The sequence below is a fragment of the Gymnoscopelus microlampas genome, assembly GCF_963454915.1.
Source record: "Gymnoscopelus microlampas genome assembly, chromosome: 19".
Lineage (NCBI taxonomy): Eukaryota > Metazoa > Chordata > Actinopteri > Myctophiformes > Myctophidae > Gymnoscopelus > Gymnoscopelus microlampas.
In genome coordinates, this window is record NC_139956.1 from 4,393,704 (window position 1) to 4,412,407 (window position 18,704).

General features: G+C 41.6%; 2 protein-coding genes across 5 annotated transcripts in view; one reads left to right on the forward strand and one right to left on the reverse strand.

Moving 5' to 3' along the window:
* Positions 1-15,598, reverse strand: part of mtmr1a (myotubularin related protein 1a) — a 29,022-nt gene extending 13,424 nt beyond the window's left edge. Inside the window, exons 1-9 of one of the 4 annotated variants that reach the window (XM_084043463.1) lie at positions 15,371-15,598; positions 14,406-14,513; positions 11,076-11,169; positions 10,387-10,410; positions 9,382-9,417; positions 5,389-5,470; positions 4,429-4,523; positions 3,786-3,893; positions 1,229-1,327 (exon numbers count right to left, since the gene is read on the reverse strand). In XM_084043463.1, coding sequence (XP_083899589.1) covers positions 1,229-1,327; positions 3,786-3,893; positions 4,429-4,523; positions 5,389-5,470; positions 9,382-9,417; positions 10,387-10,410; positions 11,076-11,169; positions 14,406-14,476 — 609 coding nt within the window. In that variant the 5' untranslated portion in view covers positions 14,477-14,513; positions 15,371-15,598. The remainder of the gene's footprint in view (positions 1-1,228; positions 1,328-3,785; positions 3,894-4,428; positions 4,524-5,388; positions 5,471-9,381; positions 9,418-10,386; positions 10,411-11,075; positions 11,170-14,405; positions 14,514-15,370) is intronic. The other 3 variants (XM_084043464.1, XM_084043465.1, XM_084043466.1) reach the window with 3 other exon arrangements.
* A 1,091-nt stretch (positions 15,599-16,689) lies between these two features.
* Positions 16,690-18,704, forward strand: part of mtm1 (myotubularin 1) — a 28,872-nt gene continuing 26,857 nt past the window's right edge. Inside the window, exon 1 of the mRNA XM_084043420.1 lies at positions 16,690-16,794. The gene's annotated coding sequence lies outside the window, so the exon portion shown is untranslated. The remainder of the gene's footprint in view (positions 16,795-18,704) is intronic.

The window sequence follows — 18,704 nt, forward strand, 5'->3', positions numbered from 1 at the left end:
AAAAGGGGCTGAATCAGGGCCCCAGAGAGGGTCCTGAGTGCCTGAGGGTTGACAAAAGAGGAAACTCTGCCCATAAATCTGGTTCTCTGGTTTACTCCTTTGAACACCTTTGTTGCCATGCTTTCACCTGTCAGGTGTTTGTCAAGAATACATCCCAAATAGGTAATCTCTTCTTTGCTAGTGATGATTGTGTCATCGACTTTGACCTTGAAGTCATTTACCTTCATTTTACTGAGGGAATGTTTGGTCCCAAATAGGATGGATTCGGTTTTCCCAAGGTGTAGTGACAGTTTGTTATCGGTAAGCCAGGTACGGATTTTTGAGAGTTCAGAGCTGAGAGCTTCCTCGACTTGCAACTTGTCCTCACCCGAAATCAGGAGTGCCGAGTCATCAGCGAACAGGAACAGTTTGCAGTTACAGGCAGCATTCATGTCGTTAATGTATAGAAGAAACAGTAACGGCCCTAGAATGCTGCCTCGAGGAACCCCGCAGCTCACCGGGAGGGATGAGGACATGGTTCCGTTGATGTCAACCACTTGTTCTCTACCCTCCAAGTAAGATCTCATCCAATTTAGTGATGTGCAATCAAAACCAATCGCCCTCAGCTTATCAAGTAGAATTTCGTGGTTTACAGTGTCAAATGCCTTTTGGAGGTCCAGCATGACCATGCCGCAGTATTTGCCCGAGTCTACCTCACGTTTGATGTGATCGGTCAAGTACAGTAGGCATGTGTCAGTGGAGTGGGATGTTCTGAAGCCCGATTGGAATTCAAACAACAGCTTACGCTCGCTGAGGTAGCTGTTGATTTGTTCTTGGATTGATCGCTCTATAACCTTTGAGATTGAACAAAGGATGGAAACAGGCCTATAGTTGCCAGGATCTAGTTTGCTTCCTTTTTTAAATAGAAGCAAACTAGATCCTGGCAACTATAGGCGATTATGTAATAATTATATGACAGGTCTAGCAACGGGACTGGGTTCATGCGGGACACACACATGATGTGCATAGAGGGGTTATTGTTGAATGTTGTTGAAATGACGTTGTTTTTTTTTGTGAAGACATCTCCATATTAGATCCATAGTCATAACAGCTAAATGCTAAAGGTGAAAGCTGACAATTCTAACTCTCTTTGGGGTCTTTTGCAGAGGTGTCAAAGAATATAATACTGTATGTACAATAAGACAGACAGACAGACAGACAGACAGACAGACAGACAGACAGACAGTACCAGGCCTCTGGACAGAGGGAAGGCGAGCTTGGCCAACAGCTCTACAACATCAGGTTGGCCGTCTTCTTTCTTATAGGCAAACCTCAGGCTCCTAATGTCCTGTTAGAGAGAGAGAGAGAGAGAGAGAGAGAGAGAGAGAGAGAGAGAGAGAGAGAGAGAGAGAGAGAGAGAGAGAGAGAGAGAGAGAGAGAGAGAGAGAGAGAGAGAGAGAGAGAGAGAGAGAGAGAGAGAGAGAGAGAGAGAGAGAGAGAGAGAGAGAGACGGATAGAGGGGGAGGGAGAGGGAGGGAGAGAGTATATATAGACTGGATTGCAACATAAGCCACTAACGTAGTCAGCCTTCTCACAGTCTCTGTGGCGCAATTGGTTAGCGCGTTCGGCTGTTAACCGAAAGGTTGGTGGTTCAAGCCCACCCAGGGACGATCAGCTTTTTTTTGTGGGGGGGGTCCATCCATGTTAATCATTGTCTGGGTTTACTGAACAGTGAACACTGCTACACAAAGGGTTAAAGTGAGCACACACACACACACACACAGCAGCAGTTGAACACTGCTGTTGCTATGTCTGATTATTATAGGCGACTTTGGGCTTGTTCTTTTCTGTAAAGTTGCTGGTAAATATTGATAGTTTGTGATTTTTTTAGGGGCTTTTTTCTGAAGTGTAGTTGCTTATTTGGGCTTGTTTCCTAATGTTGTTCAAACCAGTGGTTCTCAAACATATATACGTTTATATAAGCATGGGAGGGGCGCCGGTGGCTGAGTGGTTAAGGCGCATACCACATACTGTAAGTCCCGGGTTCGATTTCTGAGCCCGACAGACCTTTGCTGCGTGTCACTATACCAGTGTTGATTTTGACAGTGTCTTTTGAATAAAATTCCATTTAGTTTAAGTCATGTTTTAGTTTTTGTCTAGTTTTAGTCGACTAAATATCATAAGATTATAGTCGACTAAATCTACAGTTGATTTAGTCGACTAAAATGTATTTTGGCGGTGCCTTGATGGCGTCGTAATGACTGATTTTACACTTGGTTGCATGATGAAAATAGCCGATCTACAAGCTCACAACGCGTCGCAGCGCGACGCGTTGTGAGCTTGTAGATCTGCTATTTTCAGAGCGCAACACCCGAGCGCAACCAAAATTGGCAATATATTTAGTCCTAGTTTTAGTCATCGTAGCTTAGTTTTTAATTCGTTTTCAGTCAGTGAAAAAAGGTAGTCGACTAACATTTTTCGCCATAGTTTTAGTCGAAGAAATCAACACTGCACTGTGACTGTACCCGTTCGTTTCCTGTCAAAGTCCACTGTACTATCATATAGACCAGGGGTCTTCAACAGGGGGTCCGGGACCCCTAGGGGGTCCTCAGAGTTACTACAGGGGGTCCGCCAAATCTTTGTGTGATAGGATTCTTTATTTTTACCTTAACCACTTGAACCCTAGCATCCCTTTTCTGAGGAGAACTTTAGCCAAAAATAGCCGATCTACAAGCTCACAACGCCTCGCGCTGCGAGGCGTTGTGAGCTTGTAGATCGGCTATTTTTGGCAAAGAGCCATAAGTGTAGAGGGAAAAAGAGCAGACCACGTGAACAAAAACTGTTGAATCTGAAACAAAATGTTATACGATATAGAGGGGGTCTCTGCTTCATCTCTCTCTCAGCTAGGGGGTCCTTGGCCTGAAAACGTTGAAGACCCCTGATATAGACCAATTGTGACCAAATTTGACTGGGAGTCATATAGCATTTTTTCATTTTCATTTTTTCATGTCATATGAAAGCAGGAAATCATAGCAAAATAATGATATATTGGTTAATAAGATTGAGTGAATAGTTTTGAAACTACAGCTTATAGAACTGAAGTCAAGTTAAATCAAGTTAAAAGTCTTAAGCAGAGAAAACACCATTTCAATGACTGTCATTCAGAGTAGCACTACTGGGCTATCCCAATCCCATCATGCATAGCGGGGGATGCAATTCTTTTGTTTCGAAGGGTCTCTTTGTTCTGTATGCTCTCTGAGACAAAGCATTTGCCACTGCCCCCTGCTGGAACCGGCTGGAACCAGTGGCCCAGGAGGACAAACAGAGATACATTTTCACAACAGTTTTAACAAAATATGAGTGTTAATACATCTTTATTTGAAATGTACATTAGACACAAGCCAACAGACTAATGATACCTTTCAAAATAATCAGGTAGAAATAGCGGATTTTAGTATGATAAACTCATTTTGGATAAAAAAAATGCAAAAACATACAAAAAGAAAGTTTTTCTGCTTTCCTGAAGAAGTCAAAAAGGGTCACAATTATTTGTTTACCAACATTGAGACTGGACGCACAGGTGACTGTGTCATGCAATCAATTCTCAACCTGTTGTTTCGGGTGCGCTGGTTTCAGCACAGCCCAACCCCCTCTTGTGTGTTGGCTAGTGCTGCGCGCCCTATAGCGAGACCTGATAGAATGTCTTTCATTTGCAACCAGTATGACGCTTGCAACCAGTGTGACGTGGTCTGTTAAGGGGTCTAATAAAGGCCCCAAAAAATATCAAAGAAGAAGGGTATACGGACCTTACAGACCAGCTCCAGGCCTCTGGTGTTCTCTCCATGGGTCTGAACGTTGATGGTCTCCAGACGACTGATGGCTCCCAGGTTCACGTCCAGGATGAAGGGAGCCTCCTGGGGACCAAAAGGAACATGAACATCACACACATACAGTACACTTTGACTGCAACCAGTTCTCCCTTAGCCAGACGACCCCCCCTCCTTTTCCTTTGACTACAAGCTCACAATGCATTGTGAGATACAGTATGTATATTGTGCATGTTGATAGTGCGATGACAATACATTTCCGATATATTGTGCACCCCTACTGTATACAATATTTTGTGTGTTAATGAAACACACGGCAAACGCCTTCTTCAGGGTGAGCAACACCCTGAAGAAGGCGTTTGCCGAAACGCGTTGGTGTTTTTTAATGTTCTGTAAGCCCATTGCCCAATAAAGGCTTTTTCATTTCAAATCCACCTGAGTGCCTGGACCTGGATTTTTGTGCCTTTTTGGCACTTTCTGTCCCTTTTTGCTCATTCATTGTATTCCCTTTCATGAGCACCGGTGGTTTGAGGGATCCCAGTAGCGCTCCTGCCATCTCTCTCTCTCTGAGTATGTTGTGTGTTGATGTACAGTATTGTGTTGATGTAGAGCAGTGTGTTACCAGTTCCAGACTGCAGAAGAACAGCTTGTAGGGGGTGATGGTCATTGTTCCTGTGACCAGCCCACTGAATGGACAGATATACATCACATCCTTAACTGCACACACACACACGCACACGCACACACACACACGCACACACGCGCACACACACACACACACACACACACACACACACACACACACACACACACACGCACACGCACACGCACACGCACACGCACGCGCACACACACGCACACACACACAAATCAGTTATTTCTTTAGCACATGCACTAGCATTCGATAAAGAGACAACGGAACAAAACCATGACTGCAGGTCAGGACTACCATGAATAAAATATAAAGAAAGAGAGACGTCTTTTCTTTTTCTGAGCTTTGAGAACACACACGCACACACACGCACACACACACACACACACACACACACACACACACACACACACACACACACACACACACACACACACTCACGCGCACACGCGTGCTAATGCATTGCATCATGTATGCACAATAACAAACCAATCTGACTGGACTACAGTACTGGATCCACAGATAGTATCCAGTACTACTCAAAAGTAATACTGCACTTCATACACAACTCACTTTGGTATTCAAATATATATTGCCCTCTAAAACGCTGATATTTTCTCAGTGCAATAACAAACGAGGTAAGTAAAAATTATCCTTTAATATATATATTTTGCACCTTTTGTACCCAGTGCATACCTCTGTTTTTGTATTTATGCTTTGTTTTCCCTGTGTAATGTATTGTAATGTACTCTATTGTCTGCTGTTTTTTTAATGTTGTGTTGTGGGGACTGCGGACGTAAATTAGCATCTCTGCTAAATCCGGTGTATTTACATCTCATTGATTGTATTGCTCATTAACATGCGGTGTTGTCCCGTCAAAATAAACACATAAAGACAGAAAGAACCCAGACAGGATGAAGGGCTTCTTACCGACAGCCTGGACACTCTCTCCTGGTACCAGTGGAACCTCATCCATGTGCACCACCTGTCTGCCACCGTCTCTCATCACACCCTGCAATAATACAACAAACTATATCATTATACTGTACATAATACCTTGTGAGCTTGTAGATCGGCTGATTTCTCCGGTGCAACAACCTCGCCACGCTCAACTAAGCATAATCAAGCCTTTACTGCAGATGCAGGCGTTACGGCATGGATTTCTGCACAGAGGGCAATTCTTTCAACATACAATGTTGAAAGAATGCTGCATTCAAGTTCAGGAGAGTAATAGGAAATGACAGTTTTCTCTTCGGTTAAGGGGCAGTAACTAAGTAACTAAGTACATTTACGTTTAAGTATTGTACTTAACACAATTTTGAGGTACTTTTACTTTACTGGAGTACTTCCAATTTTCAATACTTCTACTCCACTACATCTCAGAGGCAAATATTGTACTTTTACTCCAATACAATTATTTGAAAACTTTAGTTACTTTGTAGATTTCGTTTACTATTACAAAAACATACATTAACCACTTCAGCCCTATACAAATATTGGGGTATTTGAAAATAGCCGATCTACATTTTCTGCTAAAGATTCTTAAGACATTTGATTCTCAAGCCCCCTTTGATGTCTACTGTGTATGTACTGTATGTGTGCACGCGCCTGGCTGATAATGAGACATGTAGCAAACCACAACACAGCAGAGGAAAACGTTGCCGGAAAGACAGATGACTGTTTAACTTCATTTGGACACTGTTAAGCTTGTCATCTCTGTCTGTCTGTCATGAGATGAGACGGCTTCATTCACTGCAATGTACCGGTACTAGCATTTCTGTTTTAACTTTGTTATGTATTATTTGCTGTGGTATTTTGTTTTTAGTTAGCGTTCTTGCTAACTCCTCATTACACGGTATATTTGCACTGCTTCCAACTGTACTCTACTGTTCATTGATATATGCTGTCCCTCTCAAATAAACAAATAAAGTAAGTAAGTAAGTACAGTATGCATTCAAGTACTTGTGCTGCACACTGTATATGACACTGATCTCAATGTTGAGTCCAGGGACCACGGCTCTCAATGAACAACATTATGTACAAATGTAAACTCTTAGGAGTTTACATTGTAGGTTTGATATGATAAAAAAGTGTATTAAAAGGGGGTCCATGGACTACGGAGGCACTACACTGTCTCTGTGCATTTGATGTTTACCTTGCTTTATTATAAATTGCTCTGGTTAAGAGTGTCTGCTAAATGTGTAAATTGTGCATTGTAATGCATATCAAAGTGCATTTTCTGCATAGACAACCTATGTCAGGAATTTGAGTCATTATTTTTCCTGTCATTTTAGATTTCTTTGGCTCTTCAAAAATAGCAGATATACAAGCTCATAGTGCCGCACTATGAGCTTGAATATGTGCTGTAGAACCGTAATTTGTAACCGTCAAATGTCGTGAGCATATTTTCTGTTGCTAAATATTTCTTTGTTTCATGACGACATGGACAAGATGGACAAGACAGTGGAGGATGTAGTGCAGTACAGTACACTACTACATGAATGAAACTACACACTGATGCAAAGCCAAACATGAGAGAGAGAGAGGAGAGGAGAGGAGAGGAGAGGAGAGGAGAGGAGAGAGAGAGAGAGAGAGAGAGAGAGAGAGAGAGAGAGAGAGAGAGAGAGAGAGAGAGAGAGAGAGAGAGACAGGAGAGAAAAAAAACTTGCCAAAGCATGGAGAGGAAGCTCAGAATCACTATCACCACTAACCCCTTCAAACGTGTCCTGACCCAGGATAGAGCAAGCATGGAGGGAGAGAGAGAGAGAGAGAGAGAGAGAGAGAGAGAGAGAGAGAGAGAGAGAGAGAGAGAGAGAGAGAGAGAGAGAGAGAGAGAGAGAGAGAGAGAGAGAGAGAGAGAAGCATAAAGCATTAGAAGTTAGTACAAAGCCCATGAAGGTGCAGGTTGGGGTCAGATCTGCTATTTTCCACCAGCAGAGCGAAAGATGCCTGTGTTCTGTAGACAGACACTCAGACAGACAGACACTCAGACAGACAGACAGACAGACAGACAGACAGACAGACAGACAGAGGAACAGCTGTGTGGTCGGTGGGTTTCTCTTCTCTGAGCACAGAAACCCTGTCTGTCCTGAAAGGTCAACGACCCCTACACATCGGCGACTGTGGGCCAGAAACCTTGTATCTCCATATTTCAACTTTCTTAAGTTTGCTTCATCATACTACTGTACAGTGTCCTATAAAAGTGATGCGACACGTTGTGTGCTTGTAGATCGACTATTTTCCTTTTTTTTTAACATTTTGAAAGTGTGTGTGGGTTTTATAAATATTGAACCAATGTTAGCAGTTTTGGACATACAAGGTCTCTGCCCGACAGAGCCGACAAACAGGATGTTAGATGTCAAGAGAGGGGGTTAGGGTTAAGGGGGGGGGGGGGGGGGTCTGTGGAAAGAACTGGGTTAGAGTTAGTTGTAAACAGGAAGTGAGCAGACACAATGCAAAAACTACATCTACTGTACCACACTGCAGCATTATGCTATATACACAGTATGCTGCCAGGTCTAAGTAGGCCTGTAACAACTATTACACAATCACCTGATCACAATTATATTGTATTTTATGATGTATTTTCTGTTTATTAAAGACATGGAGAAACCTGTTACCGAACAAACACTCTAGCAATGATTACAATCACAGAGCTTTAACTTTTGTTTCTGTTTTAACCAGAAAGTATCACTTGCACTACCTTTAAGCCGCTTCCACACCAATGACTCACAACGCAACGAGTTGCAACCATTCGCGACTGAATCCTCAAACTACTGTTTGCACCGAGCCGTAACCGTTTGCTGTTACCATAACAACGGTATTGTCACAGTTCCTCTGGGATATGGGATATGAACAGCAGACGGTGCTAAACTGGACAGTGACAGAAAGGTGACAGACACAAGGCAAGGAGCGGAGAGAGTTTGATATCGCCAGAGCATGTCAACCTATTAAATTGTAAATATTGTATACACTTGTGTGTGCGTGTGTGTGTGTGTGTGTGTGTGTGTGTGTGTGTGTGTGTGTGTGTGTGTGTGTGTGTGTGTGTGTGTGTGTGTGTGTGTGTGTGTGTGTGTGTGTGTGTGTGTGTGTGTGTGTGTGTGTGTGTGTGTGAGAGAGAGAAAGAAGAGAGAGAGAGAGAGAGAGAGAGAGAGAGAGAGAGAGAGAGAGAGAGAGAGAGAGAGAGAGAGAGAGAGTGTGAGAGTGAGAGTGAGAGAGAGAGTGAGAGAGAGAGAGAGAGAGAGAGAGAGAGAGAGAGAGAGAGACAGACAGAGAGACAAACAGACAGACAGACAGAGAGAGACAGGGACAACATGTACAATGGCAGATGAGTGTGAGCAAAGTGTGATCAGAAATGCGTTGCAACTTGTTCCTTGTGATTGGACACGTTGTACTGGTTGAATCACTTGCAGCGCAATGAGCCAGCATGATGCGCTAAGCGCCAACTCAGACCTCTGTGACTGTTGTCTGCAACGTTCTGCAATGGTTCTGTCGCGTTGCGAATCTTTGGTGTGGACTGGGCTTTAAAGGATATAGCTCACTCAAAAAAATGCATTTCTATCATTTACTCACCCCGTGATGAGTTCAATACAAGAACATTTGTGTTTGTAAAACATTCCTTTACATTTAATGAAGAATCCAAAAAACAAAAGACAATACTTCATGAATTTAAGTAAAACGGAGGCCATGATTATACAAAACATCTAAACTAAACACCAAAACAATGCTCGCAGTGTAATGCAAAACCTCTTGTCTAGGCTTGTGGTGTTTTATATTTGTATTATTATTCTTCAATCACTATAAAGGAATGTTATAGAAAGAAAACGTCACGGTGAGTAAATTACATAAATAAAGTAATTTAATCTACTACATTTGTTTTGTATTTATTACTACAAAAGTGGGTCAGAAGACTCCAAGTCTTACCATCAAATTAGGTCTCTTGGACACCTGGGGATTAGACTTACACACACAACACGTACACATACACACAATGTTCAAATACATTGACACACAACACAAACACACGCACGCACGTGTGCACGAGTGTGTGCGTGCGCGCACACACACACACACACACACACACACACACACACACACACACACACACACACACACACACACACACACACACACACACACACACACACACACACACACACACACACACACACACACACACACACACACACACACACACACACACACACACACAATAGGCCTCATTCACAAAGCTGTTCATAATTGTCCTACTATATTTCAGTGTGCAGAGCCTTGATGTGCTTGTGCATCATAGGTGTATCGAATGATGAATCCAACCTGCTCATAAATGAAAAGCGTGTTCCCCTGCACCACGTTTTACATTGTTCCACGGCCCATTTAACGCCATAAAAGGCTGCCGTGTTAAGCGGTCAGATGGGCTGCAAAACGCTTTAGAGATTTTAAAGTGGGCCCTGAATGCAGAAAAGGCTGAGAACCACTGATCTCCTGTAATAATTCAGCTTGACACGGCCATACTGTGAAAGCTCCGACAAATGCCACAAAAACATTACTGTTTTAAGCTGGCAAGAGAGTGTCTGAGACAGCGCTGGCACACACACAGTGACATGGAAAAGACAACATCGTGTCCTGCAGCGAGAAAAGCCATCAATGAGAATAGAGCGAGCTATAGCCTAGTGGTTCTCACCTTGAGGGGGTTCCAGGGCGATATGTGAAATTATAAAGGATCACTGACCTAAATGTAGAACCATTGCCATCATATATGCACCAATCACACGCAAAGGAGCGGGCGAATACAGACTGAAGCAAAAGCTACATCGATTTGCTCGCAGCATACACAGGTCATGACTTGATTCACAGGTCATAAAGCATAAGGCACAGGTAATAAGGCACAGGTAATAAGGCACCGACTGCTACTGGTGACAACCTTACCCTTATAGCGGATGCTCTCCGACCCTGATGATCACAAACACAGCGTTATGAGTCTGCTGTGTGTGTATGATACTGGGCGATATTTCTAATTATGTTTTAGCTTGTAAATTAATAAGGTACCTTGTCGTACAAGAGTGTCACAGATATTTTACAAAAATAGCACAGCTCATAACATCTGCTAATAGTGAAATTGTCTGTAGATTTCATCAATTTTGAAACAATTGTGACTAAAACATAACTACGTTGGATCCATTGGAACACAGGCCCCATTTTTTGGAAAAGTATCGATTTTGGACATTGCAAGCTTGTAGATCTACTAGTGTATTTCATGTGCAAGCCTCATAAAGTATAAATCACCTTTTAGAGAAAGCCAAGAGTTATTAGCCAAGAGAAATACCTGCTGGACTGTCAGAGACAATTCCACAATTATTTTATTAGGGCTCATTGGACTTTCCCTGGGACTCATAACGTTGCCGTGGGACTCATCTAAAAGGCCCCGGGACTTAATGCATTGAAAATCATCACTGGACTGGAATCTAAATGACTGAAATCAGTGGTGAGAACTTGTGGTGTGTGTGTGTGTGTGTGTGTGTGTGTGTGTGTGTGTGTGTGTGTGTGTGTGTGTGTGTGTGTGTGTGTGTGTGTGTGTGTGTGTGTGTGTGTGTGTGTGTTGTGTGTAAATAACCCACCTTGCTCTGACATGGAGTGGTATCTGTAGAGATCTGACTGGAGATGGTGGCTGCAATCAGCTGTTTGCACCACTCTACATGACTACCTGCAGGACTACACACACACAGACAGACAGACAGACAGACAGACAGACAGACAGACGATTAATCGATTAATCGGATTATCACACTTATTTAGCAATTACCTTATAATGTTAGGTTGTTTTAGGCATGTTCTATCTAACAATAAAGACGATACAGATGAATAATTAATTAAAAAGTACATGTTACAAATTTTGCTCAGCTGCTGATTAAGCTAATACAAATATAATACATCAAAATAAATAAAAGCCACCTTATGGTACCTTTTATCTTCTTCTGGCTGCTTGAATTGATTAAAAACCAAATTTTAGGCTAAAGGGTGACCGTACTCTTTTAAATGGATACAGGATAGGTGGGCACAAGGGACATCTGGGCACCTCGGCGTGAAATTGGCTATTTTGTCCAAAATGTTAAAAATAAAAATATTAGAAAAACGGTCTTAACACATAGTAGATCTACATTTTTTAAAATTATTATCGATTATCAAATTCGTTATCAAAATCGATTAATTTAGTAATCGATTTTAAATCGATGAATTGATTTGTTGTTGCAGCCTTAGTGTTTATACTATCAGCAAATCGACACAAAAACAAATGGTTGTAATAGAAGTGTTATAATCTACTAAATCACTTAGTCTGATTGACCACACAACACTAATGCTGTTGTATAATAGAGAGACGTACAAAAATAGAAAAAAAATGTGTGCTTTTTATAATAATTGTTCATTAATCGTAATCGAGGCAAAAGTTCAAAGTAATCGTGATATTGATTTACAATTTAGGCGTTTAGTAAAAGCTCTTATCCAGGGCGACTTACTACAATAAACAGGGTAATCACATGCAGAATGCAGAGATGCCAGAGCAGTGCCTCAGTAAACTATATATAGGATACCAGCTTAACCATGAATCTATACTGTAGCATCTGTTTAACCCTTTGAGACCGGGAACGCATCTGTGTCACTTTAAGATTTATTTGGCTATTCAAAAATAGCAGATCTACAAGCTCATAGTGCGGCACCGAGTGCCGCACTATGAGCTTGTATATCTGCTATTTTTGGAAAATAGTGTTTTTTTTTTTGCAAATCTTTGAATATATATATATATATATATATATATATATATTTTTTTTTTTTTTTTTTTTTAAGCAAACATTTTTAACTCAAATCTTTGCTTTTGGGGGGTTCCTGGAACAACATATTTTGAGATGGGGGTCCATGGCCAAATGCATATAATGTTGGGTCTCCTTGACATGAAAAAGTCACATTGCTTGTAGATCTGCTATTTCCCACTATTTTTGAACATGTTTGAAAAACGTATGAACATTTTTCAATTATGGAAACAATTGTACTCGGTGCGGGCCGGGGCTGCAACCAGGAGCCAATGGAGGGAGAGGAAAGGGTGGGGGGTGGGGGGGTGGGGGGATTGAAGTCATATCGCTCAGCCTTGGTACACATGGTAAGACTGTATATTAAGGTCGGGTCTATAATGCATTATAACCACATTTATAATGCACTTATAAGGCTTCATAACACTTGTTATAAATGTTTACAATTATGCATAACAATTGATAACAAAGACAATGTATAACTGACTAAGTTATGGTAGTAATAATGTGCTGTTCTTATAATGCATTACGACCAGCAGCACTGGTTCATAAATATTCTTTGTTACACATTTTTATGCATAATTACAAATATTTATAACGAGTGCCTTATAAGCGCATTATAATGCATTATAAATGCGCTTACAATTCATTGTAGAGCCGACCTTAACATACACATTGTATAAATTAACATTTTATTCATTAAAATAGATCCGGCATGGCAGCTTTAAAGTAGGTCGTCTGTGGATGAGACTGTGTTAACCCTTCCCTGTCTGGTGACAGCAGCCTATAACATCCAGCCATCTGGAAACAATGGTATTAGAATATCTAAACAGCACTGCACACACACACAACATGTCTGCATGCATTGCAGCATGTAACCATGCAATCCTGAGCACTAGGGCTGTCACCATTACACATTTAAGTGGACGATTAATTGTCCCTCAAATAATTGCGATTAACGACATTCTACATGTCTTCTAAATCCCAACAGTATTCTGAAAAACGTATGTTTCTATATCAGTGGTTCTCAAACTTTTTCATGTCAAGGACCCCCAAGATGATATGAATTTGGCCACCGACCCCCATCTCAAAATATTTCGTTCCAGGGACCCCCAGAAGCAAATATTTGAGTTAAAAATGTTTGCTTTAAAAGAATATATTCAAAGATTTGCACACATTTTCACGATTTTTGAAAAAATAGCAGATCTACAAGCTCATAGCGCGGCACTCGGTGCCGCGCTATGAGCTTGTATATCTGCTATTTTTGAATAGCCAAAGTGTAAAATAATGCTTTTTTAGCTCCAATCTAAAAATGACACAGATGCGTTCCAGGTGTACTGCCATCAGGCACAAACTTGTGTCTGTGTTTGCTGTTTTCTTCCCCCCTGCCTTTGCCCTCTTGTCTATCATTCATTCCCAGGTCCCATCCTTCAGCATTCAACTCCGCCCCTCACCACCGGTTGGTCCTCCACTCATCGGTCCACCAATCGCCTCCAGCCAATCACCCTATATAAATCACCTGTGTGGCAAGCAGCCACGTTCCACTTTTTCCTCCTGACACCAGTCAATTGTTTGTTCAACTCATTTGGGTATACAGTATGTTATAGCCTTTTAGGCTTCGTAATAAAAAAATCACACCCTGTGTGAAGGAAGCGGTGCCTTTGATGAGTTTATTTAATTGGGCTATGTAAGAACTAGAGAAACAATGTTAAATCCCCGTAAATTCATTGCAAGGCTGGCCTCCTGGTGGCGCTATAACAGGGCAATGTGAAAAGGGGGGCAATTCTTCCTGGGCCTAGTGGGAATATGCGTGGAAAGTTTCACGGAAATTGCACACTGCGTTCATGTGGTTTGTATGTGTTGCTTCTCGTGCTCATCCGGACGGACGGACATAATACACAGACACGGTCAAATGTAGAGCGGCTGGCACCGCAAAAAATCCACAGGGCAGATGATATGACAAATAACTTAAATAAACAAAGACATTATTGACATATTTAATATTTTTATACATGTAAACATTATAGAAATAGCTGATCTACAAGCTTACAGCGCGTCACGAAGCGTTGTAATCTGCAGCTGTATCGGCAGCTTGCCTGATACTGGTATCGGTTATTAGATAATATTAGATCTACAGACCCATACCTGTCCAGTGTGCTGTCTAGGCTGTTCTGTCTGGAGGACGACGAACCTCCACTGCTGCTCGATTTGTCCATCTCCTCCTCCTCCTCCTCCTATAAGGAGAACCTAGGGCTGGGAAAGTCAATGGAATATATATAAAAACCCATATTTAGAAACGACACACTTAATTGGGTGATTTAAGTAAAGTAATGACATTCCTGAAGGTGTTGTAGGCAGAAACATTGTGGGTGACTTTGATTAAAGCATCCAAGCAGTGGCGTGCACAGACATTTTGAGGGGCAGGTGCTCAAGTAAATTATACTTTTTTTTGTTTACTTGGTCTGCTCTTTTTTCCCTCTACACCTATACCTCTTTGCCAAAAATAGCCGATCTACAAGCCCACAACGCCTCGCAGCACGAGGCGTTGTGGGCTTGTAGATCGGCTATTTTTGGCTAAAGTTCTCCTCAGAAAAGGGATGCTAGGTTTCGAGTGGTTATGGTAAAAAGAAAAATCATATCACATAAAGATTTGGCGGACCCCCTGTAGTAACTCTGAGGACCCCCTAGGGGTCCCGGACCGGGACCCCCTGCTGTAAACTGGAAAAAAAACGTATTTTTCCTTTTTTTCAAAAGGGCACTTATGGTCAAGAGGGCAAAGGGCAGTTGCTCTAGCACCACCTAGAGTCTATCTGTGCACATCCCTGCATCCAATGACTACTTATAGTGACTTATAAATAGTCAAACTATATTGCATTATAACAGTGATTATAATGCGTTATAAAATCGTTATTATAATGTTTAACAATGAGTAGTAACCTGTAGTAACCCTGAGGACCCCCTGGGGGTCCCGGACTCGACCCCCTGTTGAAGACCCCTGACCTACCTGAGACCTGTGCTCGGAGGAGCACTTGTTCTAGTTAAACTGTGTAATAATCATGATATAGATGTGTAGTGTCAGTCCTGTCATCAGCCCCATAGGAGGGACTTACCGCTTCCTCCCCGGATGGGACTCGAACCGGTGGTAGTGATGGTGATGTGGTCGTGGATCAGCGGGGTGTGTTCAGGGCGTCATGCCGGTGGAGAGGCTGATGAAGCCGGCCTTCAGCTCCCCGTCCGGCCGCTGATTAGATGGATGGATGGATGTTTAGATGGATGGAGGGGGTTGTTTTGTGTTGTTGTTTGTTATTTGTTCCAAAACGAGGAAGCTGTCGCTCCTCCGCTTGATGCTGTTCTGTTAGGGTTGCCAGATTGTGCGAGAGAAACAAGCGGCCAGCTCTACGAAAAAAACAAAAAAGCCCAAAATAAATCGAGCTGCAGTTTTACCCCGAAATACATCAGCTATTTTCAAAACGATCTGGGATTTTCTTTTGTTTATTTGCAATATTTTTTTAAACATTTTGATTTCAACACAACACAAGTGTTGGTCGGTCCGTGGCACAAAATATTTTCAGAAGGGGCTCCGCAGACAAATATTAATTTGGGGATCACTATTAATTTGGAAATGAATAAGCCCAAATAATCAAGGCTTGGCCTGTACTTCTTTAGAAACAAGATATTTACTGTACAAGCGAATTTACAGAAGAATTGCCAAAATATTGCTTACCAAAAACAGACTTGGCAACACTGGCTGCTGTTCCTCCCCGCTGTTACACCCACACTGGTGCCCCTATCACATTCTGTCTGCTCCTCCCCGCTGTCACACCCACACTGGTGCCCCTATCACATTCTGTCTGCTCCTCCCCACTGTTACACCCACACTGGTGCCCCTATCACATTCTGTCTGCTCCGCCCCCTCCCCGCTGTTACACCAACACTGGTGCCCCTATCGCATTCTGTTCCCATCTGTGTGCGCTTTGAAATAAAAACTGAAAATAGGCAAAGCACATACATGAGAAAATGAATAAGATCTGGTCTCATAAAATATTAAATATTAAATTGAATAAAATATATAGAAAAATAAGATAATACTATTATATTGAAATAATATTGAAATAAAACAACACTACAAGACAGGGAATAAAATCATGTATTATTATTAGTAGTAGTATGTTTTTTCCAATTATTATAATGTATTAGCCTATAATTGAAAGACTACATATCCCAGCAGACCTTTCAGTATTCCACTCCGTCAGCCACCAGCCAATCGGAGCCGTGACGTGCCGTGACACGTGACTCCTTAATGTAGTTCAAAAAAGCCTTCACGTCCACTCCACCCGAAGACTACACATCCCAGCAGACCTTGCGGCCCGCGCCAGCCAAGCCAATCAGCGCGCTGACGTGCCCTAACACGTGACCCGTCGGGTATGGAGTTTGTTCTTCCTACGGGCTCGCGCACGGAGGAGGGGAAACAAACTGAAGTGAGAATTTTATAATTTCGGAGACTCTGGAAGACATTTGAGGGCTTTTTAAACGGGTGAGTGAAAGTATTTAAAGTATTTAAAGTATTTAAAACCTCACGGGGTGTGTGGGGAGAGTGTGTGGGCCCGTTACATCCCGTTACAAGTATTTGTGCAGCTGTTTGGAGTAAATGAGAAGGCTGTGTGTCCATTTTGAGGCCTTTTGGTTACCTTACTGTATATTTCCTGGTGCTGCTGTGTATGGCTATGAATGATCAATACTCAGCAGAACATGCGTTACTTCTAGGGATTACCAAGTAAAAGTATCTTTATTTATATTTCAAGTACTTGTCTCTGGAGTGCTTTTGCATTTTGGGTTGAATTTTTTTTTTTTGCAGGGGTGGAAAAAAAAGTACTGAGGACTGTTTGGTACTCAAGTAAAAGTACAGTATGGATACAGTATCCATAGTATCCACGATACTCTGTCCACTTTGAGGCCTTTGGTTGACCTGCTGTTGTGCTGTATATTTCCTGGTGCTGCTTTATATGGCTATGAATGATCAATACTCATCATTATACTGTGTATGTGTTATACCTCTAGGGTTTACCAAGTAAAGTATCTGTGTCTAGAGTGCTTTTGCATTTTGGGCTGAAATTAACTAAAGTTTTCAAATAATTGTAGTGGAGTAAAACAAAAAGTACATTATTTGCCTCTGAGATGTTGTGGAGTAGAAGTAAAAGTATTGAAAATTGGAAATACCTCAACATTGTACTTAAAGGACGACGTCACCCATTTTCAACCTTTCTTCATATAATAGGTCCTCACTAATGCTCATGATAAAATGGTACCATTTTTTTCAACTCGGCCTGTCTCTCATAGGAAGGCTGTGGACAGTCCAGAAACCCGTCTACCAGTGACATCATCGTTAGGCAGATTTTTTTTTCCAACAAGATTTTAAAAAATGTATTTAGATTTTCATTAACGCGAGAACAATGGCTTATATTATTGCATTGCGACTTTCCAGGAATAGAAAGCCTGCAGTTTCTATTAGCTTGGATTCCCCATCGATGATGTCACTGGTAGACGGGTTTCTGAATTGTCCACAGCCCTCCTCTGAGACACAGACTGAGTAGAAAAAAATGGTTTATCATGAGTATTAGTGAGGACCTATTATATGAAGAAAGGTTGAAAATGGGTGAAGTCGTCCTTTAAGTACAGTACTTAAGTACATGTACTTTATTAGTTACTTTCCACCGCTGATCATTATACTGTGTATGCGTTATACTTCTAGGGTTTACTATAAGTTTAGTATCAGTGTTAGTTTATTTTTACTTTAAGTACTTGCATCTGGAGTGCTTTTGCACATTGTTAAATACACTGGTGGAAAAAAGTAGTGAGTACAGTTCTACATACAGTAAAAGTACAGTAGGGATCAGGGGTGGTCAACTTTGATGATGGAGAGGGCCACTATATTTCCACACTCGCATATACTGTCCGGCCATTCTATGTCACACAAAAGTAGCAAAAATAGCAGATCTACAAGCTCAAGTCAAAACGCATCGCAATGAGCTTGTAGATATGCTATTTTTTGCTATTTTTGAATTGGAATCCAATCCTGATTTATTTATTTATTGCTATTTTTGAATAGCATAAAAAAAATATTGGAATCCTGAAAAGTAAAATTTTTTAAATGTTTAAATGCATTTAGTTATACTTATGTTAACTTTATGAACATAAATACAAATACATGGGCATAAAAAATACAATAGAATTGTAATACTAGTCATTAAGCTACTAATATAGACTGAAGTAATTAAAGCGGGTTGTGTTGTGTTTACAATTGTAACAACTGAAATCAATAATATATCAGTATTCTGATATTAACCTGTGGCTGTGCTGGGCCGCATTAAGTGGAGGTGGGGGCCTCATTAAGTGAAGGTGGGGGCCGCATTAAGTGGAGGTGGGGGCCGCCAGTTGGCCATGTAT